Below are 21,006 nucleotides of genomic sequence, written 5' to 3'. Positions count from 1 at the left end.
TGACACGTTTCGGTCGTCTGCTCAAATGGGCGTTGGCACACCTACATTGAGGCTCGTGACTATGTTTGATGATATAGTTTGAGTTTGTGCATTGACGTGCTTGATGGAATGGAACTCCAAATATACAGAGGACTGGGTGCGGCAGTATTCTGTGGGCGCGCAAGAGCCTAGTTCATGGACCGAAAAAAATGTCTCGTCCACAGGTAGGTGTATAAGCAGTCCAGGTACGCCTAAAGAATCTCAGTAATACCTAATTGAGTAAGGAATGTCCTATGACAACTCTGGATGCTGAACGAACAGAGGTTGACGACATCATAGGCTTCGAGTTGGGGTGGTGATTAGGCGCCTGTATCGGCCAATCGGGGGTTATCGGGCGCCCCTGGCTCTAGACCGAGATAACGATTGTGTCGACAAAGGGAAATGCCGGAAGTCTCGTTGACCAACCGTAGTGGGTCCTTCCAATGACAGCACTTATGTCCGCTTGAAGACTGCGGTGCGCTGTCGCCGCCCTATGATAGTGTCTCATCATCATATATCAAGACACCACATGCCCATATTGCAGTCGCGCCAACGAAGCCATTGGCAGTGCACTGACGTCGGATGAACGAAAAGTGCGCAACCTACTTGGAGTTAGCGGTCGTCGTATTGTCGCATATCAAATTTATGGACGGCGAATTACTTGAATGGGGATGAATTCCAGTACTCTGATTGAGTTCAGGTGTCAGGTAGGGTTCATAGCCAATTACATTGCACTCTTCTACGTCCAATTTGACATTTGCATGCTAACGCACCAAAGAGGCTGATATATGTGAAGTTCCCGACACTGTTCGACAGAAATTTGTGCACGGTCTGTCCTTTACGAAAGGCATTCATTTCCCTCTCTGGTCGAGACCTAGCGTCTGCAGTATCGACTGTTGTAATCGCCATAGTGAAAATGGGCATGGCTGTCCGGAGAGAAGCCTCACCGGAGAAGCTGTGTGGGAATGCATCCCTCGTGCCTGTACATACAATGTCTAGGCTGACCAATGGCTATCGGCGCAGCAGCAACACAGAAACTCCGTGACATGCCTGCACTTCCGCAGCGTGCCTAGCTTGCCACTCAAATGGAGGACGTACTCTAGGAACATCAGCTGAAGACCATATCACACTCTTCACACATTTTGCTAATGTAGAGACCACGCTGGCAATATGATAGTTTGACATGGCAACCAATGGTCCTATTCATTCCAAATCATACCCTCTGCGGTGAATGAAAGGTATATTCAAGTCCCCGTTGTATGATACGCAATCGGACAGTGACGATTGGCGCGAGACAGCGGTCACAGAGCGAACGATCGTATAACATGCAGCGTATCCGTATTACAACAGAGTGGTGACTGAAAAGCTATATGAATTAACGAACGAGCGGATGGATGCGGGCTATTCCATAATACAAAACAAGTGTCAATAGCAGCAACAGCAATCGCAGAAGACCGGCAACAGGGAATAAAGTCTATGCCATTGCCACCTTAGGCACCAGAAAGGATACTTCGACCTCTTCTTCAACCTGCACCGTACTCTTCTCGGCAAGCACAGTCTTCACGTCGAGTTGCATCGTCTTCTCAGAGTAGACAACGTCCTTGTGGCCGCTGACGCGGCGTTTGTTCCCATTCCCAGTTGGACTGTTGTGGGCGCCGCCGTTACCCTTGGCCGATGCTTTCCCGTTACCGTTGGTCGATACTTGTCCATTACCGTTGGTCAAGGTCAATGATTGTCCGTTCGCGTTGTCCTGCAGGACTGACTTGATGGCCGACTTGGCGCGAATGAAGACTGCGAGAGAACATATCACCACCGCATCAATAAATAACGACACAAAGGGAAACTTACAAGAGTCCGACCGGATGATGGAAGGCGCGCGGCCACCACTCATGCTGACCTGGTGGAGACTAGCCGACAGTGGCTTGGGGCGCACGACCTGCTGGCCATGGGGGCGCAGCTCGAACAGGAGGTCGCCATGGAGCGTGAATACCGGGTTCGCGAGGCAGTAGCCCTGCGTGCCGTGATAACCGTAGCGCCAGACACCCTCGAATGTCCTGAGCTCCTTCAAAATCGCGTTGAAATCGACAACTTTAGGGAGCTGTGCCTCGAGGGCAGCGCGCAGGTCGGGGAACTTGGCCGAGATGGTGTTCCCCTCGTGGCTCGTCTTCTCTATTTCGACTATCGGCTGAGCGCCGACGGTCACCTTGACGCCGTCCATATCAGTCTGAACGCAGAGTACGGTGCTCCATGTAGCCTTGGACTTCGCGCTGGATGAGGGCATCATGAGTCCCCTAACAGAGAGCGTTTCAAAGATGGATCGTACCTGCCATGGTGCGTGCCGGACTTGTACGACATCTCGAGGTCTATCTCACCCCAGACTTTGATGTCCAATGGCTTGTTCCTAATTGCAGTGGGCAGCTCCACATAGTTGCGCGTAAAACCTGCAGTCCCGATGGTCCATAACGAGCGCAAAATTATGATAACAAGGAGTGGACTTACAGTACACAGAGTATGTCCCGTTAGCAACCTCACCGCTGCCCTCGTGCTCGTAGTTCCAGCAGTCGCGATGCTGCCACTTGTATTTTACGACGCTGCTGTCACCACCGACAGGAACCCACTTGCAATCAAGGTTCCTGCGCCAATCATGCAGTGCCCAAGTCGTCAAGTCGAGCACCCAGTCGCCATCATGGACGCCATAGAACTTGGGAACGACGGTCGTGAGAGAGTTGACCTGCTCAAGGAGACGGAGTAGGCGCGTCTCCATGAATGCCGAGCGCGAGACGCAGACGGTGCCGTGAGAGACGCCCTTGGTCACACGAATGTCCCAGTTGGCCGAGTACTCGAGATGCATGGAAGGGAGCTCGCGGTACTTGGTCATCCCGAGGACAATGATGACGGGCTCCAGGGCTCCATGCGCCCACGAGTGCCTCGTGATCTCCGTCTTCGAGTAGACATGGAAGGTGAAGGAGGTCAGCGCGCAGGACGGAAGCGAATCGGCAGGACCAGACGTCCAGACCGGGACAGTGTGGATGATGTGGAGACCGGAGTGAACCAGGTGCGGCAGGTACTGCTTTTCCACGTAATGTCTCGCTGCTAGTACGTTGTCAATGGCACCATGAGTGTGCTTGCCCTTGTTGAACAACCCCTCAAAGGTCGAGAAGTCATACAAGAACTCGGCATCTAATCCAAGGTTTGGGGTCAGCATTCGATTCAAGTTAACGACAGATAGGAGGGGTCGTACGCTGGAAATCAAGGTATATGTGCTCGAGCTGGCGATTCTTGTCATGGCCGTGCTCCTTGAAGATGAGGCTCTCCTTGAACTTCTGCCTCCAGCCGTCGGAGACATTCAACTCGCTATGCTTAGTCCTCTTGATGCCGACCTCAAACACAAGGTGCCAGTTGTCGAAGTGGCGCTCGGCATGGCTAGAGAAATTGGGTCAATAAAGGACATGTTTCGAAGGACCTCTGCTTACTCCGCGTGCAGTTTTCCGCCCTTCAATGGCTTGAGGAACCCGTGCTGAATGCGAATCGAAACAATCGCGCGCTCATGACTGAGGAGGCGTATTGTCACAGGCTCGAACTCGGCCTGGAAGTATTGTTCGAACTTCCACGTCGCCAGTACCGAGTGCCTGACTTCCCAAAGCGCACGGAAATGGGCGTTGACCGACGACTGGGAGATGGCAGTGATCTGGTCAAAGCCGTACATCTCGGATTGAGTCACGGTGCTTGCCCAACCGCCGCGCGTTGTGCCGGGCTTGGGGACCGTTTCCCATTCGCCGTGAGATGGCTCATCCTCATCCTCAGAGCCGTCATCCGCATGAACTGGGCTCAGCCAGCGGGCGTCGAAGCGGTATATGACGTGGAGCTCGATGCTCTCTAGGATGTCGAGGTAGGCTTCGGTGAAGAATGTGAGCATACGAGTGCAATACGAGAGTACGGTCTCGTCGCTGGCGACAATGTCGCCGAAATTGCACTGAGAATGGTACGAGCGCGCCGCTAAGATAAATTTGTCAAACTTTCATTCCGAAGATAAACCGTGTCTCTTACTGGAAAGATCCAACTTGCAGGTCGTGACGTGACCGTCGTGCGTCTTCTCATAAATGACGTCAACGAGGACGGCAATCTCCCAGTTGGAGTAACTATGGCATGGTTCCCTGCAATGCCCGTTGTTAGCACCTGTGTCGCACAGAAAATCAATTAAGCTGCTTTACTTCTCGAAATCAGCAGAGTCGTAGAAGTGGACCTCCTCGATTGTGAAATAGAGGACGACTTCACGGGAGCAAATGGCCTTGATGCGCGGGGCTCCAAGCCTGACGCGGAAGTGATTGTCACCATCGCCGTGGTGGGACCAGGTGCTGCGATACTCGGCGAGGCAGGTTTGCTTCCAGTCATGCACTTTCCCATGCGCGCCATCCATGAGCATGGCAGCCTTGAGCCACACAGACAACAGGTACTCGTTGATCTTGTCGATCGAAATACCGTGGAGTTCATGCACGTCAGGCACGTGTGATTTCATGAGCGAAAAGTCAATAGTCAAACGATACTTGTCGTCGTCGAAGTCGGGCAGCGAGAAGAGAACGTGGTTACCGGCCTGGTGAAGGAAACAGAGGTAATGTTCCATGTAGTGGACGAAAGCATCTCTGCCAATGATGATAGCGGGCTCGGACGCAATCAGTTGAGCCTCTGGAAAATTTGTTGCGTGAAACATCTGCACAAAACACGGAATATACGACATACTGGTCAAATTGAGGATTACGAGTTGAATCAAATTATCTTGGCTGGAGATCTTAGCATCTTTTCCGCGCAGGCCTTGGATGTCAAAGCGAACGCGGAAGGACAGCTCGACCTCTTCAAGAGGCTGTACGATATCTCTACAGTGGGCGGACCGTTAAAAGGCAAAACGCCGCATGATTTACGACATACTTACTGTTTGGAATAGGTGATGGGTGCTTTATGGTAGTCAAGACGATAGTGACCCTCGCGGATCTTCAAGTGAAGGATGACATCGTGGTTGCAGATGAATTCGACCCAGGGTTTATCGAAGCTCGCAGAGAACTTAGGTTCGTCTTTGTGCCCATCGAAGTACTTGTACTCGGCCAAGGCATGAGAGTACCCTGTGCGGATTCGTGAATGAGTGGCAGAAGTAGAGCGACGAAGAAACCTACTCGTCTCTTCAGGCTTCTTTTCAGTGACATGGTGGTCGTCGAGACAAGCGCGGGCATTATCATAAAGCGCAGCTAACTGCGCATTCATGTAATGCACAGCTTGAGGGGCACAATTTTCGCCGACACACATTGTGAGGATTTCCTGAACAGAATGAGCGGCGTCAAAGAGTGAGACAAGAAGCAGAAGGTAGCGTAAACATACAGATGATAAAAAGTAGTTCTCAGAAGTGAGAGTTTAGGGGGTACTCGAGTGCTTCCGGCGATGAGCTGGATGAGAGTCGGTAGCGGGCGACCCTCCTTTTTATACCATAGCTGGCCACGAAGCGACGTCACCTACCGTCATCCAACCGCGCAATACTCCCTAAGCAAGCCAGGGGCCCAGTCCGGAGATTGATTTGTGCCGTTCCGTTTCACCAATGAGGGACAATTAGTACGCTAAACAAGAAGCATGCTGATCCCGCTATGAGAAGTCCCTGACGGGTTGGCGTCAGATTCCCGCCCTATGATAGCTGGTTCCATAGTATTAGACCTATGGGACCATAGTCCCGCTAAACTATGCATCAAACCTGCCTGCGCACAGATATTCCCGGGTAGATCTCACGATATAGAATCAGCTGGAGTAGACATTCCTGCAGCATTTAATGCGGGGTATGAGAAGTCGAAGCCCACAGGTCCAGAAGAAGCAGCACGGCAGGGCGTTTTCACCGATGACAGTCAGGTCGCGCGCAAGGACGGCTTCAGATCGGGGCCTACAGCCCAGACACTTCACGTAAATACGGGACGTGCTTGGCTGGGCGGCACCGCGGACATCGACTACGTCCGCGCATCGGAAACGAAAATTGCATCCGAGTCGAAGAAGTCCAGCAGCCGCTGTGCTGTCCAAAAGACTTTTGGATTTGAAGTAATAAATCATAGCTGTTATTGCGGTAATAACGACACGCCTGTCATTGGTTCCGTCCGAGGCACACTATCGCCAATACTGACCGCAACCAGCTGAACGGCTCAGGTACACGGATGATGAATTGTAGAGCGGTGTCAGATGATATCAGCACTTATACGCTCTGTGTAAGTATTTTATAGATGTGCTCGTACCTGCGAGTCGCGGAGATCTTTCGCGCTCTGATGCAGTCGGAACCCACTCGCGACGCTGTGTATTGCTCATGAGTCTGCCCCTACATTCGACTATGTTGCCAGGAACAGTCATGCTCCGTAAAAAAGGGTCTCAGGACATAAGTACTGCAGTCGTAAGTAGATGATGGTTTCAAGTTGAAGTAAATCAAATGATCGACTGAAAGAGACCCGCAATGATCGACCTGTGAGAGCCACGTGCCATATATCCGGTAGTTCGTGCGCGCTCTGCCCTGGTGTCAGCCACGACTCTGCTCTCGGTTAAGAATTTGGATCACAGCCTGGCAGTCTACACGCTCGAGTGAAACTCCAGCGCGCGATGGGCGGCCCAAATCTTGAAGTATTCAAGTTTGCCGTCTATGTGTTCTTCCCAGTCGCCATGATGCTGCACTACGGCGACCCTGAATGGTACCGCCGGAACGTCCTTGCGGTAAGACACATGCCGCTATATACTCACAGTACAAACGGGGCATACGTTTCGGACGTAATGTTCTGGACGACTTATCCATGCGCCTTTCCAGTACAAGGACAAAATATTTCCTCCTGACGAGCGGCTAGTCACGGCAAGACTCCATCCTTTTCCGACTGTTCTAAGGCGCAAGCTCATGACCCTTCTGAATGCAGAAGCTACCTACAGAACAGAGCGCACTGAAGGAGGAACTGGCTAAGATACGGGTGCGCAACGCTGAGAAGAGGGCAGAGAGAGAACGTGAAAGTCAGGCCTCCGGGAACACGGACGAGCACTAAGCTTGCTCTACCGACGACTCGGTTGAGGTACGCGTAGGAATTTGGTATCTATAATAATTGAGGACCCAACATCATCATGTCTAGCACACACGAATCTATCTATACAAGCGCTACTCCTTGCTGCCGTCGCATTTGTACAACTATACACACCCCTCATTTGACAATCACCCATTGCTCACCATTACAGAGAACGTCCCATTGCTTTGTTTCCCGCAAACTTGATTCGACAATTGTACGGTAATCTTCTAGCTCCTCGAGCGAGATCTTGTAGCCGCCGCACACAACGAACACAACTGTCCTAGAAGTACCGGAAGGCGACGGTGGAACCAACTTGTCGAACAGCGCGCGATTGTACGCCGCCGTAAGTGTTGTCGAACAAGCGAGCTCCACCACTGTTTTATGGTCCTCTGCGGAGACTCAGTAAGACAACGGGAAAGGTACGTCAAGGATGTACGCACCCGCAAATTGTATTGCCGCTTGCATAGCGAACTCATCAGGCACGCAGACACTCTTGATACCCCCCTTCCTATCGAGCGCCATTCTGACCACTCCTGGTGCTGCTGAAGATGCACCGAGAGACGTTGCTTTAGACTTCAGGGTGGCCAGGTGTGCGATGTTGACGTCGTGAGTAGCGTCATATTCTACTCGCACGTTAGCTGAAGCGAGACCGCTTGTGGAGAAGGCGCCCGTATTAGCAGCCAATGCCTCATAGAAGCAGTTGGAGCCAGTCGTTTCGAGCGCGATGAAAGGTACTGTCATGGTCAATTTAGCCTTGTCAAAACAAGGGAGACACCGCTTACCGTCGTCCCACCCGACAGACTTGCATCCCATCATGACGCCTCCGGAAAGCCCTCCCCCACCGACGCTGCACACTACGGCATCGGGCCGAGTTCCAGGAGGGAGTTGCTGTGCAATTTCCGGTATCATTGAGCTGTGCCCTTCCCAGACAATAGCGTCATCGTAAGCAGGAATCATTACGCTGTTAAATTGAAAAGCGCGTGTGAGTGGTAGACCCGTGTTGCCCTCAGCTGTATACGGTACTCACGCGTTCGTCTCTGCGTTGACGACTCTTTCGGCCGCTCCCAGTGCCTGAAGGTAGTACGACCCCTCTATGATAACCTCTGCACCTTCTCCTTTCAGGAAGTCCAGAGTCGATGCACTCGCGCCTTCAGGCAGAAACACCGTGCATCGCAATCCAAGCGCATGGGCGGCACATGCGGCGGCAATACCTGCATTTCCTCCTGAGGCAATGACAAGATGTACGTCAGGGCCATGTGTTTTCCGTGCATTTTGTGCAAAGTGAGATATTCCACGGAATTTGAAAGACTGCGAAGGCTGCAAGTTCTGTCTCGAAGACAACGATTCGAGACCGGATCACGTCCCACGCGAGTCTAGCACTCACTTCCAGCTTCAAGTAGACATTGCACCCCAAACGAGAGGAGATATGCGGTGAGTGTATGAGTGGTGTTTCGAGCCAGAGCTTCCCCGGAAACTGGTCTTCGACAGACATACTTGTGCACTTTTTTGTTGCCCGGAGGGCTAGGGACGCTGAGTTTATAAAGGCTTCACGTATGCTTACAGAGGTTCTTCCTAGGTCGGTCAGCGGGGGAACCGCCCGAACGGAGATTACAAACACAAGCGTTAAGTAGCTCGCTGATGCACCCGGGTGCCGTCTTCAAGTCGATCGACGGTGATTTCGCGAGTTGCGACGCGGACGGGAGTCATGATCGATGATCCCACGTGATTGACGCGTCCAGGATGACGCGTGTGTAAATGATCGGCTCAAGACGCGTTCATCTTCACGGCCGCAAGTCGTAATTCACACAGTCCTTTCAGAGGGCCACATTGAACTGGAGTCCATTCAAATTGACATCTCACTTCTGTTGTTCCTCGCGATTCCCCACGCATAAGGTCATCGGTTCCTGATTTGTTCCAGATGGTGCATGTGGACAACAACGCCGGCTGCGACGGTCCGCTACATCCAATGGGTATATATGATTCACTCGACGAGCCTGCGGGACCTACGGCTACACAGAGATGCGCTTCAACGACGGATTTTGGCTACTCAAGAACGGTGTCAAAGCCCATCACGGGCTCCAAGTCGTGCAAGCGACCCAAGACGGTGACGGATACAATCTCCAAGTCTCCACAAAGCCCATACGCCATCGAGGAGACACGCTCGCCGGTATGTCCACATACTCGTCTTATATCTCGCACACACTGAACCCGCCCGTAGGACCCGTACTGAGCGTACGAGTACATTCTCCGACTGAGGGTGTAATCGGTGTCAGGATAGATCACTTCAGGCACATTGATCCTACCCCCAACTTTTCCTTGTTTCCCGACGATCCTCCAGTACCTTCAGCAACTCTGACGAAGAGAGACGCCTCTTGGTCGCTGGCGACGGGTGACCTCAGTGCAGAAATAGCCGAGAACCCGTACACGATCACGTTCCGATCTCCTTCGCGCGTACTGACTTCTGCAGGCTTTAAGCACCAAGGCATTTATGACGTGCCGTATAAATGGACTTTGAGGAGCGCTTCAAACGCCTCCTGTCTTGCAACCGACATAGATTCTAATCCAAACCCGTTGCCTCCTCCGGAAACCGTACGATATATGCACTCAGAGCTGAACCTCTCGCCGGGGGAGCTCGTATATGGGCTCGGAGAGCAATTTGGCGCTTTCGTAAAGAACGGTATGTCCTGCAAAACAATTTCTGATATATGAGACATTAACGCCCCTTCAGGCCAGTCGGTCAGCGTTTGGAACCAGGATGGCGGCACATCCAGTGAACAAGCGTACAAATGTGTCCCGTTTTACATCACCAATCGCAATTATGGTGTGTTCATAAATCACCCAGGCGAGGTGGAAGTCGAGGTTGGTAGCGAGAAGGTCAGTCGGGTCGGAGTGAGCGTAGCAGGGGAGAGCCTGGAATTCTTCGTCATCTATGGTCCCACTCCTTTAGAGGTACGTAAGTGTCGTGTGCGTGTATAAACTATTCATGATTTCCTCCAGATTCTGGAACGCTACACTCGTATGACAGGCAGACCAGCGTGAGCGAGACGCAAATAGGCTCATCTATGCTATTAATTAAAATTTATCTTACCAGCTTACTGCCTTCCTGGACGTTCGGGCTGTGGCTCTCGACCTCATTCTTGACTTCCTATGACGATAAGACCGTATCCAGCTTCCTCCAAGGCATGCAAGACCGCAACTGTCCGGTCCGCGTTTTCCACCTCGACTGTTTCTGGATGAAGCAGTATGAATGGTAAGCTTACGAAATGACAGGGATCAGAGACCGGCAGATTCATACTATCTACCCCAGGTGTTCCTTCACGTTTGACCCCGACAACTTCCCGAATCCGCGGGGGTACTTGTCTGATATCAAACGCAAATACGATGTAAAGATTTGCGTGTGGAGTGTGTTGCTTGCATTGCTCAACTTGAAACTGCGCCTTATTTTCATTCTACCTCAGTAAACCCGTACATTTCCCAGCTGTCCCCGATCTTCCAAGAAGCGGTGAAGGGAGGGTACCTCATCAAGCGGACAGATGGGACACCTTGGCAGTGCGTCTAAGTCAATATTATTCGGCCTCATATATCATGCTCATACTTCGTAGATGGGACCTGTGGCAGCCTGGCCTAGGCGTGGTAGACATCACAAATCCCGCTGCACAAAAATGGTACGAGGACAAGCTAGAAGCCCTCATTGACCTAGGCGTCGACACCTTCAAAGTCCGTGTTGCGTCTCGAATGATTTGCGAGCGAGGGAACTCACTTCCTCCAGACCGATTTCGGCGAACGCATTCCCCACGCCTCCGTCGTTTTTCATGACGGATCTGACCCGATGCGTATGCACAACGCGTATGCAGTGATATACAACGAGATGGTGTTCCGGGTTCTGGAACGTCGTTTCGGCAAAGGGGAAGCCGTCGTCTTCGCACGTTCCGCGTCAGCCGGTGGACAGAGGTACGTCCGTGGCCATGTATGATTCATTCGCGACCTGATGAAACCCTGTTATTCAGGTTCCCTGTGGTGAGTGGCTCTTAACTATTGGCGTAAAGTGCATCGTCAACGCCCGACATGAAACAGCACTGGGGAGGAGATTGTGAATCCACATTTGAAGCAATGGCCGAGACTCTCCGCGGCGGTCTTAGTCTCACGACGTCAGGTTTCGCCTTCACATCCCACGACATCGGCGGTTTCGAGGTATGATACGCCCATGTCTAATGTAATTAGCCTCATACTCTCTACTCTCTTAGGGGCACCCACCACCCGAGATTTACCATCGTTGGGTGGCCTACGGGCTCTTCTCGTCTCATTCTCGGTTGCACGGGTCGATGTCATATCGCGTGCCATGGCATTACGGCGAAGAGGCTGCGGCATATATGGCGCGCTTCCTGGACGCTAAGCATAGGCTAATGCCGTACCTGTATAACCTGGTAATTGACATAAGCAGTGCATTTGTCATGATTGCAGATAACTTATGGCTATTTGTCCTGCAGGCGCTGAAGGCTCGCACCCACGGACACCCCTTGCAACGAGCAATGTTTATCGAGTTCCCCTCGGACCGCACAACGCACACTCTCGACCGGCAGTATATGCTAGGCCCCTCGCTACTTGTCGCGCCGGTATTCGTTCCTCAGGGCGAAGACACCGAATATTACGTACCCGCGGGGCGATGGACATCGTTCTTCCATCCCCAGCGCTTTATCCAAGGCCCCATTTGGGTACAGGAGGCCATTCCGCTCGATGAAATTCCGGTCTGGGTCCGTCCGGGAACAATACTGTGTCTGGGACCTAGAGGCGTAGGTCGTCCGGACTATGACTACGCGAAGGGGTTAGATGTCCAATTGTATGAATTGGAGGACGGCCAGAAAGTCGAGACCGAGGTACCTACCGGAACCGGAACAGAGATCGCTGGGATCATCACGGCGGAGAAAAGAGTGGGTCAGTTGCAGGTAAAAGTGGAAGGGAACCTGGAACTTGCGAGCGTCACCTTGCTTCAGGGTGGACAAGAGGTCCGTGTAAAGGTCGAAAAGGGCGAAAGAGTAGTATCTCTTAGGCTATGAGATGACGGCCGTACTTTTGGATGAATGGTTTGGATACCTATAGCTAGTATGGAACACATTTCTATGGACCCGAACGGTGAAGCGAATCGGACCTCCCTAATGAGGAGCTGCAGCGACAGCGATTGGTTTAATTGAGGAACACACGAAATGATCCGCTACCTGGGTCAGGGACGCGCATACGTGAACAGTGCGAGATGCCGTACTCCTATTCACTCATCCCCTCTGTATGAGGCTTGGCGCCCTGTCTGGGCAGTGGTGCCGGGCGCAGAGTACAATTAACGCCCTACAGGACGGTGACATGCGGGCTCAGTGAGCATACAGAGCGCAGCGAGGATAATCATTCGTCTTCACGGATTTCTTTCCACGCCTGCTCGGTTTTCTGTCGTCGCTCTTTGGCACCCTCTCTGTTTTTGGTCGTGCGCTCGATGCGCTGACAGGGCAGTATTTCAGCACAAACATCACACAGAAGATCAGCGCACTCCTACCTCTTTCCTCAGGCACATGTTAAGGTCTACCTTGACTTGATTGCAGGCTCCGGTCCACTTCGCCCATGATTTGGCGTGACACGCGTCAAGTGCTTGAATGAAGTCCATACATACTAAGAATGGGCGAGTACCAGACAGCACGTCGCCGAGTTGGAGATGTCCAGAGACACGCTTGACGGATACGCGCCATGCTCACCTATCCGTTTGTCAGCCTGCGACAACTGGGGGTGCATGTTGGCGCAAAAGCCAAGTAAGACGTCGAGGACGGTCAGTGATACGAGGTGACTGCAAGGGGGGCAACGAGATGTAAGCAGGCTTGCAAAACCTTGCTCCGAGGACCGGACGGTGAGAAGAATGAGACGCGATGAGGACGCAAAGCCGCGGTGTCGCTGAGAAACCGCGTCGCGATTACAACATCGATTGGTCCTTGATCAGAGCACGTGATCCTGTCGCGCTATATATCGCTCTCTGGGGAACGCCTCGAAATCCCTCACCCGCCTCCCCCTCTCTACCAGCCCACAGCCATGTCCAATTTCGTCAAGCAGCCCGCAGACGACATCTGTGTCGCGACAATCCGCGCCCTTGCCGCGGATGTTGTCGGCAAGGCCAACTCCGGCCATCCAGGTGCGTACTCCGGCTCGGGTAGTGGACCGCCGCGCGCGAGCTGATGTTCCCTCCCCAGGTGCGCCGATGGGCATGGCGCCCGTCGCCCACGTCCTCTTCTCCAGGTGGGTTTTACTATTCTCACGATCATTGGTTGGGTAGCTAAACAGCGTACCCCAGATTCTTCAACGCAAACCCCAAGAGCTCAAAGTGGTACAACCGCGATCGATTCGTGCTGTCGAATGGGTGCGTAGCAGAGCACTTTGAAGTTACCCATAAGTTTGATTGTATTTCCTCTACAGACATGCGTAAGTTCGAATTTCTACATGGTGTGTATCCATGAAGGACTAAAGTTGGCGTCAGTTGTGCCCTGCAATACATCCTGCTTCACCTGCTAGGTTACAAGCTTTCAATGGACGACCTCAAGCAATTCCGTCAGATTGACTCCTTGACGCCTGGTCACCCTGAAGCCGGCCATACCGACGGTATTGAAGTCACTACGGGTCCTCTTGGCCAGGGCTTTGCCAATGGTGTCGGCCTGGGCATTGCACAGGCGCATATGGCCGCTGTTTACAACAAAGACGGCTTTGACCTCATCAACAACTACACATACGGTGAGCACAACCCGTCTGGTGGAAACATCAGTCGTTAATATGTAAGGAAAGTGTTCACCGGAGACGGTTGCTTGATGGAGGGTGTCGCGAGTGAGGCTGCCAGTCTTGCAGGACACTTGCAACTGGGCAACCTGATTTATGTTAGTCACACAAAATGTCTGACATACTACTCTCGCTAACCTTTCCCCCAGTTCTACGACGACAACCGTGAGATCATGTCCGCTTGGACATGTGAGTGGTGCTGAATAAGTCGTAGATATCTCCATTGACGGTGACACCGCCGTTGCCTTCACGGAGAACGTCGAACAGCGATTCCTGTCATATGGCTGGCAGGTCCTCCATGTAAACGACGGTGACCAGTAAGTCTGCTTGGGGCGCCAGTGAACGTTCACTGACCATGACCGTAGCGATCTTGAGGGCATCTACAACGCGGTGGTCGAAGCGCAGAAGGAGAAGAGCAAGCCCACTCTCATTCGTTTGAGGACCACCATCGGCTACGGCTCCAAGCAGCAGGGTACTCACGGCGTCCACGGTGCCCGTACGTACATCCCTAACCCTTGCGTCGAAGCCTCGCCTGACAGAGTGATGCAGCCCTCAAGGCCGATGACATTCAAGCATTGAAGACTAAATTCGGTCTGCCTGCTGACCAGTCCTTCTACGTCCCGGAAGAGACATACAAGGTCTACGGCGAGACCGCGGCGCGCGGTGCTGCCTTGGAGAAGAAATGGGAAGCGTTGCTCGCGTCGTATGGCCAGAAGTACCCTACCGAGTACGCTGAGCTTACCCGCCGCATTGCCGGCAAGCTCCCCGACGGCTGGGAGAAGAGCCTGCCGACATACACCGCGAAGGATGCTGCGCAGGCATCTCGCAAGCTGTCCGAGATCGTGCTGTCAGCGGTCGTCCCCATACTGCCGGAGCTGATGGGTGGTTCCGCCGATTTGACGGGAAGCAACCTGACGAGGACTAAGACGATGGTCGACTTCCAGCCGGAGAACACCGGCCTTGGCAATTACAAGGGCACGTATCTTCGCTTCGGTGTCCGTGAGCATGGCATGGGTGCTATCGCAAACGGCATGCACGCATATGGTGGTATCATCCCCTTCGTCGCCACGTTTATGGTCAGTGATCTGCGTTCTGGCCCATCTTTTACGTCGCTCACCCTCTTCGTCTTGTTCTATCAGAACTTCGTCTCATATGCTGCCGGCGCCGTACGACTGTCAGCTCTGAGCAAGCACCAGGTCATTTGGGTCGGTAAGTGGCCGTTCCCCACTTTCCGGTCTCACCCCGCTGATGTCCATGTCCACTTAGCCACCCACGATTCCATTGGTCTCGGTGAGGACGGTCCCACCCACCAGCCGATTGAGACCGCAGCCCACTTCCGCGCGATGCCGAACATCGACTTCTGGCGCCCCGCTGACGGCAACGAGACTTCTGCATCGTATTATGTCGCACTGACGCGCAAGGAGACGCCGTCCATTCTCTCGCTGTCTCGCCAGAACCTACCCAACCTTGAGGCTTCCACGATTGAGAAGGCGTCGAAGGGTGGCTATGTCGTGCATGAGGTGCAGCATGAGGACCTCACCATCGTCAGCTCCGGCAGCGAAGTCAGCATCGCGCTCGAGGCCGCCGTGCAGCTCAACTCGGAAGGTGTTAAGACGCGTGTCGTCAGCTTGCCATGCTGGTCGGTCTTCGACGCGCAGTCGGCCGAGTACCGCCTCAGCGTCCTGAGGAGCGGCGCGCCCATTTTGTCCGTCGAGGCACTCGCCGTGAGTATACTGAATTGTGCTGCGTGAGGCATGGTGGCTGACTGTGAGTTATGTCTGCTAGACACTGGGATGGCAAAAGTACAGCCATGAGGTGAGCATTTTCATGAACCAGGGCGCCATCAGTGCTCTGATATTGGGTTTCAGCAATTTGGTTTGTTTGGATGGGGTGCATCCGGTCCCTACAAGAAGGTGTACGAGAAGTTTGGACTTACAGGATCTAGTAAGCATTTATTCATTTCCTACCACGCCTTACCTTGTTTGCTGACGCGAACGACCAGACATTGCGTCGGTCGGCAAGAAGGTCGTTAGCTTCTACAAGCAGAAGGGTGGGGAGGTTATCTCTCCCCTCGTCAAGGCCTTTTAGATGGTGGAAACATCAACGACAATGTTCCCGGGGTAGAAGCATCAAACTGCAGTGATACATTTGTATTTTCATGTAATTTTGGTTATAGAGTCTGTGTGTCACCAATAGTGAGCTCATCTTATGTGTACGACCCGAGAATGGTAGTTGCCGATCGGTGAGTGAACATGGGGGCAGGCCCTCTGCAAATGACGTCTAGCCGGATGTCGTGATCCTCTAAATAATGACGCGGTGGGCTACAGAGGTCGATGTCTACTTCCTGGACACGACCAGGTTGTCCCATGCTCTCCTCTCCAGCTCCTCCTTCTCGACGTTCTCGACGTGCGGCTTGAGGTAACGGATGTCCTGTCCAACAAGATATATATACTGGTGCGTACCTGTGTTCCCGAAACACGTACCTCGGAAGCCTGCGTCCACTTGTCCTTGGGAAGAACATCGTGGAGCACGCTGCAGTGCGAAGCTCGCTTTAGTCGGTACTGGCGGTCGTAGTGCTCGCGAGGAGTTAAGCGGGAGAGGGCCTATGCCGGTCAATTAAAGGTCCCAATATTATCGAAATTGAGGTAACCTACCCTTTGAACGTCGGGACGTTCCTCCAAAACTGTGCAGTCATGGTCAGTCAGAGGTTCTGCCACCAAGCACCGGAAGAACACGTACGGAGGTCATCATATTTATAACCGACCTTCCTATAGCCAGCGAGGTCGGCGTACCAGTCGGCTACAGGCTTGATCCACCTGTAGAGTGTGCGCGACTTGCGGATGGTAGGGGCGAGAGAGGGACCGAGGGGACCAGCGAGGACCATGGCGGGAGTCGAGTAAGTTGCTCTATTCGCCGTTCTTGACCGTGACGAAACTGCCCGAGAGGTATTTGGCTCTGTATGGCACCGGTGGCTGCGGCATTTGATTGCCCGATTTGGCGCGATCATCGACCTGCTATAAAACCGAGTCCTGCAGCCGGCACTTCTCATTTATCCATCCATCCATCTCTCTTTCACCCTCTCACCTCATCCATAAGCCCACCATGTCTGTCAAGGAGCGCACCTACATCATGATCAAGGTATGCAACCGCAGACGCTGCCAACGTCCGAAGCGCGCACCTGCTAACAGCTTTTCTCCTACAGCCCGACGGCGTGCAGCGCGGTCTCGTCGGCAACATCATCGGTCGCTTCGAGCAGCGCGGCTTTAAGCTGACCGCCCTCAAGCTGGTTCATGCTACCCCGGAGCACCTCGAGAAGCGTAAGTATACGCGTGATCGCGAATGCAGAGACGCTCATCGAAACTTGTGCAGACTACGCTGACCTCAAGGGCAAGCCTTTCTTCCCCGGCTTGATCAAGTACATGGCCTCGGGCCCTGTCGTTGCCATGGTTTGGGAGGGTCTTGACGCGGTCAAGACCGGCCGTTCCATGCTCGGCGCGACGAACCCGCTCGCGTCTGCACCTGGTTAGTTAAATCCTCCTCGCTGAGATTTCTGCCTAATGCGGATCTACGCGACAGGCACCATCCGTGGTGATTTCGCTCTCGCTGTCGGTCGCAACATCTGCCACGGCTCCGACTCTGTCGAGAATGCGGAGAAAGAGATTGCTCTGTCAGTATTGATATCCGCATCTCTGGATTTGTTATTCACGCGTCTCCGCTCAGGTGGTTCCCTGAGGGTGTCGTCCAGTACAACCACGACTTGGCTCAGTGGATCTTCGAGTAGATGCATCAATAGGGATTGAGTGGGGGACAGAAGTGTAATAAACCTAGAAACATCTGTATTGTTTACTCAAGAATTAGGGTCGTTTCTCGATGGAATGAGGTGGTGCGTCTTTGTTCACAATGGTGGCACTGGTATGCACAGTAAGCTGTATGCTCACGCGTTCTTACATGACGAGTACCTGAGCAGTGTGTGCCCTCCGCCGGCGCTCTAGATCCGTCCAACGTTTGCAATCGAATCTTCTGCGCTTGCAATTCCTGATTCGCTTGGCGCCCTATGAAGTACTGAGCATGTCTTCTGATACACGCTGCTTCCCTGGCGCACTGATCCGTAGACTGATAACAGCTCTTCAATTCAAGATTGACGTACGAACAGACAGCTATATAGACTAAAGCCATGTCGGTACGTGTTCAGTTACCCCTCCTGTATGTAAAAGTCGATGCCTGCTACCGCGCTCGTTGACAGTGTACTTTTCAGTACCTTTTTCCCGTGGCCGTCCCCAGGAAGATTCATGCTTGGAGGACGCTTTGACTATTGAAGTCATGCTATATGTCTGGTCTCGCATGAGAAAACCTGACTTTACGTTCCAGGGTATACTTTCTATACGTCATAAGTATCGACCATTCATACAGAATCCAGTCCCGATCGGTCTTTCTGCTTGACACAATCACTTCCAGCACTGATAGGCCTGCCCGCATGTTGGAAATCTGTTGGCATCACCTCAGTAAACGGATTGCAATCACAGTGGGTCCCCTGATCACAGCACCACCGAACTGATGCTCGGACTCGGACGTTGGACCCGTTGCGAACGGAGCTCACTACAATCAAAAATGAAGGCCGGCGCGTGGTGCGTTTAAGCTTTCTACATACGATGCTAGATCCGATGAATTTCATGGATAAGCTGAGCCCCCTGCACTATACCATAGAAGTCCACCTAAGTCAACCTTGCTTGAATGCCCTGTCCACCAACGCTCAGCACTCAGGGTAAGATATGTAGGATGTTCAGGTATGATCCTATTGCATTCTCGTTCGCAAATTAGGGATATTTACAGCACAATCCCCGACGTGAATATCGAGCAGATCCCGCGTTTAGATTTCGCACTTCTAGGTCAATGGCCGAGCGTACACGAGAACAGGCGCAAAAAGCAAGGCTTGGGTTAGCAATAGGTCTGAATTTGTGAAGCTGCTACGGGACAGTGAGCCCTTCGCAACCCTACATTTGATTCTATATCGATAGACCTACCTGAGAATATCCGTGCGCAAGCGGGGTTGATGCCCAATCCGGAATCAGATCTACGGCTCCGACATGACTGGACCCGTCAAAGTATCGACATTTACTAAACCGCGCCCTTGATGTCAGGGTACGCGGACGCAGGATCTACTCGAGATCTACGTCAGAATTCGTGTGGATACCCCTTGTACCCCTAGTGTACGTCTCAGACTCTAAGCGACTGCGACAGAGCACCCACATGACCGTGATGGTTGTTATTGTCGGCGACAACACGCTGGGGACAGATAGGGGACAAAGGCGGTGGTGTTGTTTTGTGCGCCTGTGAGTGCGACGGGAAGTAGGTGGGGGAAAGATGACAGGGTGAAAGGTGGTGCTTGTAGGAGAAAGCACAAACAGAACGAGGTTGAACGGATTGGAGCCCCGTATGCTTAGGCCAAGCTGACGCTGACCAGAGAAATCCCCGGCGATTTTAGACATCATTCGAGAAAGGAAGTTTGGAGCTGAGATGTGGACACGCTGATGAATAGACGACACGACAGGGTCTTGGCCGCCGGGACGGGGGTCGTCGCTTACGATAATGTTTGGGGCGTACACCGACTCCAACCCTCGCTTAACTTTGTAGATGATGGGCGCTGTCAGGCTCTGTAGTTTCAAAGAAGACGAATACTCACGAATGCCAGAACCATGTTGCTCTCATTTCCAATGCAACCATGTCCAAGATACGCAGTTGATGACGGAGTCTCAACGCGGGTGACGTATTCATGATGGCGTTTAGCAGGGTCGGCTCTACATTGGGCCACTGCTCGTCTTTATGGTACAACGTGAAATCTTTACGCTGGTGCGTAGTAACAATGCAGGAAACTGACTAATATACACGGGTGCTACAGCCCGCAGCGCACCCATATCTCCAGTCGAGCTGATCCTCCAGTCTGATGCGAATGGGGATGCGGCGCAATCATTTGCTAGTGCGTTGCCGGCGTGTGCTGGAACGGAGGCGATGTCTATAACTCCATGGATACATCCTCGATCAATAAGTTAACGAGCCTGCGCAAAGATTAGCGTCGCAATGAGGTACCAACAAGGCACAGCGTACCGTGGGATAAGAAGCCTTCTACTCGGACAGTAGCTGTCGTATTGGGAGATATGCTGGCCGGTGGCTGAGGATAGAATATGCTTCGTGCGGGTGAGCCTACGAGCGACGACGAGAGACGGAGGGTGGGACTCACAGGATCTGCAATCATCCCAGAACAAGAGACATGACATTGTCAAGATAAATAGTGCGCCGGTTATTGCGAGCCCGAGCACGAGGCAGACGGTCGACAACAGGGTAACGTCCCTCTCGTCTGGCTTGAAGTCGGGGTGTTCGTACAGGCGGATCTGGGGACGCATTGCGAGATGATTATGAGGGCGAGTAGTAGAGTATGCCAGGTTGTTGCTCAGCGGTGGTCAGGCAGACAGTCAGAGAGCTTGAAGTTGTTGGATCCGCGGCCCCTTGTCGCTCCTTTATATCAGAATGAACGCGCCTAGCCTACCGCGGTTGTCCGCTAGACGTCAAGCCGCATCGGAGATGCGGCAGGAGTGTCGCAGACAGATCAGCGCCATACATGAGTTGATTGCGTCCTGTGCTGATTGTGTCCAGGAGGCGCTATGACTCGCCGGTACGCGGTCTTGTTGGCCTCACGCTAAACTCTGAACGGACTTATCTCGATTATGGAAGAATGAGGCGCGATCGGGATCGGAGGCCAGTATGCAGTGTCCTTGTCAGGCGCGTGGAATGGACTTGATAGTATCCCCGGGCCAAGTGCGCGTGGGCGCTGTCCTGAACTGCCATCCCAACTACTCTCAGGGGACTCACAGGGGTCGCATGTAAATTCCACTGAAATCGGAGCAGCTTCATCCCGCTGTCAATTGTGGCCACGAGAGAGCGTCCTGTGGGCCCAATTGGGGACTTCCATACCCTTAGTTGACTTCGGGTGTCCCAACCTACGATGTGAACCCGAACGGCGCCACCACGGCCCCCCATCGTCTGTCAGGCCCGTAGCTATTGCGCCGTCATCGGCGTTATACGATCTGCCCTGAGATAGTGTCTGATTGTGGCTGATGCTGTGTCGAATGGTGTGCGG

The 21,006-nt window shown here is 53.0% G+C and overlaps 8 protein-coding genes across 8 annotated transcripts; 3 read left to right on the top strand and 5 right to left on the bottom strand.

Moving 5' to 3' along the window:
* Positions 1–1,492: 1,492 nt before the first annotated feature.
* Positions 1,493–5,313, bottom strand: POSPLADRAFT_1134569 (hypothetical protein; the record flags this gene model as incomplete). The annotated part of the gene is made up of 11 exons (XM_024484491.1): positions 1,493–1,809; positions 1,867–2,285; positions 2,342–2,459; positions 2,518–3,198; positions 3,260–3,441; positions 3,492–4,014; positions 4,066–4,172; positions 4,230–4,701; positions 4,756–4,889; positions 4,946–5,132; positions 5,184–5,313. 11 exons carry the CDS (start codon positions 5,311–5,313, stop codon positions 1,493–1,495), a joined length of 3,270 nt encoding a protein of 1,089 aa, XP_024341752.1.
* Positions 5,314–6,600: 1,287 nt separating this feature from the next.
* On the bottom strand, positions 6,601–8,568 carry POSPLADRAFT_1044388 (hypothetical protein; the record flags this gene model as incomplete). Its single annotated transcript, XM_024478525.1, has 8 exons — positions 6,601–6,735; positions 6,769–6,901; positions 6,961–7,106; positions 7,227–7,465; positions 7,517–7,810; positions 7,859–8,037; positions 8,104–8,384; positions 8,461–8,568. 8 exons carry the CDS (start codon positions 8,566–8,568, stop codon positions 6,601–6,603), a joined length of 1,515 nt encoding a protein of 504 aa, XP_024341751.1.
* Positions 8,569–9,095: 527 nt separating this feature from the next.
* POSPLADRAFT_1167100 (glycoside hydrolase family 31 protein) lies at positions 9,096–12,198 on the top strand (the record flags this gene model as incomplete). The annotated part of the gene is made up of 13 exons (XM_024487949.1): positions 9,096–9,243; positions 9,295–9,508; positions 9,593–9,753; positions 9,805–10,025; positions 10,074–10,111; positions 10,168–10,326; positions 10,384–10,478; positions 10,535–10,625; positions 10,679–10,793; positions 10,846–11,043; positions 11,151–11,267; positions 11,321–11,500; positions 11,564–12,198. 13 exons carry the CDS (start codon positions 9,096–9,098, stop codon positions 12,128–12,130), a joined length of 2,304 nt encoding a protein of 767 aa, XP_024341750.1. The 3' UTR covers positions 12,131–12,198.
* Positions 12,199–12,467: 269 nt separating this feature from the next.
* On the bottom strand, positions 12,468–12,732 carry POSPLADRAFT_1134253 (hypothetical protein; the record flags this gene model as incomplete). The annotated part of the gene is made up of 2 exons (XM_024484453.1): positions 12,468–12,560; positions 12,616–12,732. Coding segments are annotated over 2 exons (210 nt in total), but the record flags the coding sequence as incomplete, so codon positions are not given.
* A 387-nt stretch (positions 12,733–13,119) lies between these two features.
* POSPLADRAFT_1167097 (hypothetical protein) lies at positions 13,120–16,078 on the top strand. Its single transcript, XM_024487948.1, has 15 exons — positions 13,120–13,239; positions 13,298–13,343; positions 13,399–13,464; positions 13,521–13,526; positions 13,582–13,832; positions 13,884–13,972; positions 14,024–14,039; positions 14,089–14,191; positions 14,240–14,370; positions 14,424–14,950; positions 15,014–15,083; positions 15,141–15,598; positions 15,660–15,689; positions 15,743–15,818; positions 15,877–16,078. The coding sequence occupies exons 1-15, from the start codon at positions 13,140–13,142 to the stop codon at positions 15,960–15,962; spliced, it is 2,055 nt and encodes a 684-aa protein (XP_024341748.1). The 5' UTR covers positions 13,120–13,139; the 3' UTR covers positions 15,963–16,078.
* A 70-nt stretch (positions 16,079–16,148) lies between these two features.
* Positions 16,149–16,789, bottom strand: POSPLADRAFT_1178551 (hypothetical protein). Its single transcript, XM_024488599.1, has 4 exons — positions 16,614–16,789; positions 16,529–16,557; positions 16,358–16,477; positions 16,149–16,304 (listed from the first exon to the last, which is right to left on the bottom strand). Exons 1-4 carry the CDS (start codon positions 16,756–16,758, stop codon positions 16,212–16,214), a joined length of 387 nt encoding a protein of 128 aa, XP_024341747.1. The 5' UTR covers positions 16,759–16,789; the 3' UTR covers positions 16,149–16,211.
* A 101-nt stretch (positions 16,790–16,890) lies between these two features.
* Positions 16,891–17,773, top strand: POSPLADRAFT_1065004 (hypothetical protein). The gene is made up of 5 exons (XM_024481886.1): positions 16,891–17,012; positions 17,077–17,191; positions 17,244–17,396; positions 17,451–17,541; positions 17,595–17,773. The coding sequence occupies exons 1-5, from the start codon at positions 16,977–16,979 to the stop codon at positions 17,653–17,655; spliced, it is 456 nt and encodes a 151-aa protein (XP_024341746.1). The 5' UTR covers positions 16,891–16,976; the 3' UTR covers positions 17,656–17,773.
* Positions 17,774–19,994: 2,221 nt separating this feature from the next.
* On the bottom strand, positions 19,995–20,272 carry POSPLADRAFT_1044383 (hypothetical protein; the record flags this gene model as incomplete). The annotated part of the gene is made up of 2 exons (XM_024478524.1): positions 19,995–20,056; positions 20,110–20,272. 2 exons carry the CDS (start codon positions 20,270–20,272, stop codon positions 19,995–19,997), a joined length of 225 nt encoding a protein of 74 aa, XP_024341745.1.
* Between the last annotated feature and the right edge of the window lie 734 nt (positions 20,273–21,006).

The sequence above is a fragment of the Postia placenta genome (assembly GCF_002117355.1).
Source record: "Postia placenta MAD-698-R-SB12 unplaced genomic scaffold POSPLAscaffold_3, whole genome shotgun sequence".
NCBI lineage: Eukaryota > Fungi > Basidiomycota > Agaricomycetes > Polyporales > Adustoporiaceae > Rhodonia > Rhodonia placenta.
This window is presented reverse-complemented; position numbering and strand designations above follow the sequence as displayed.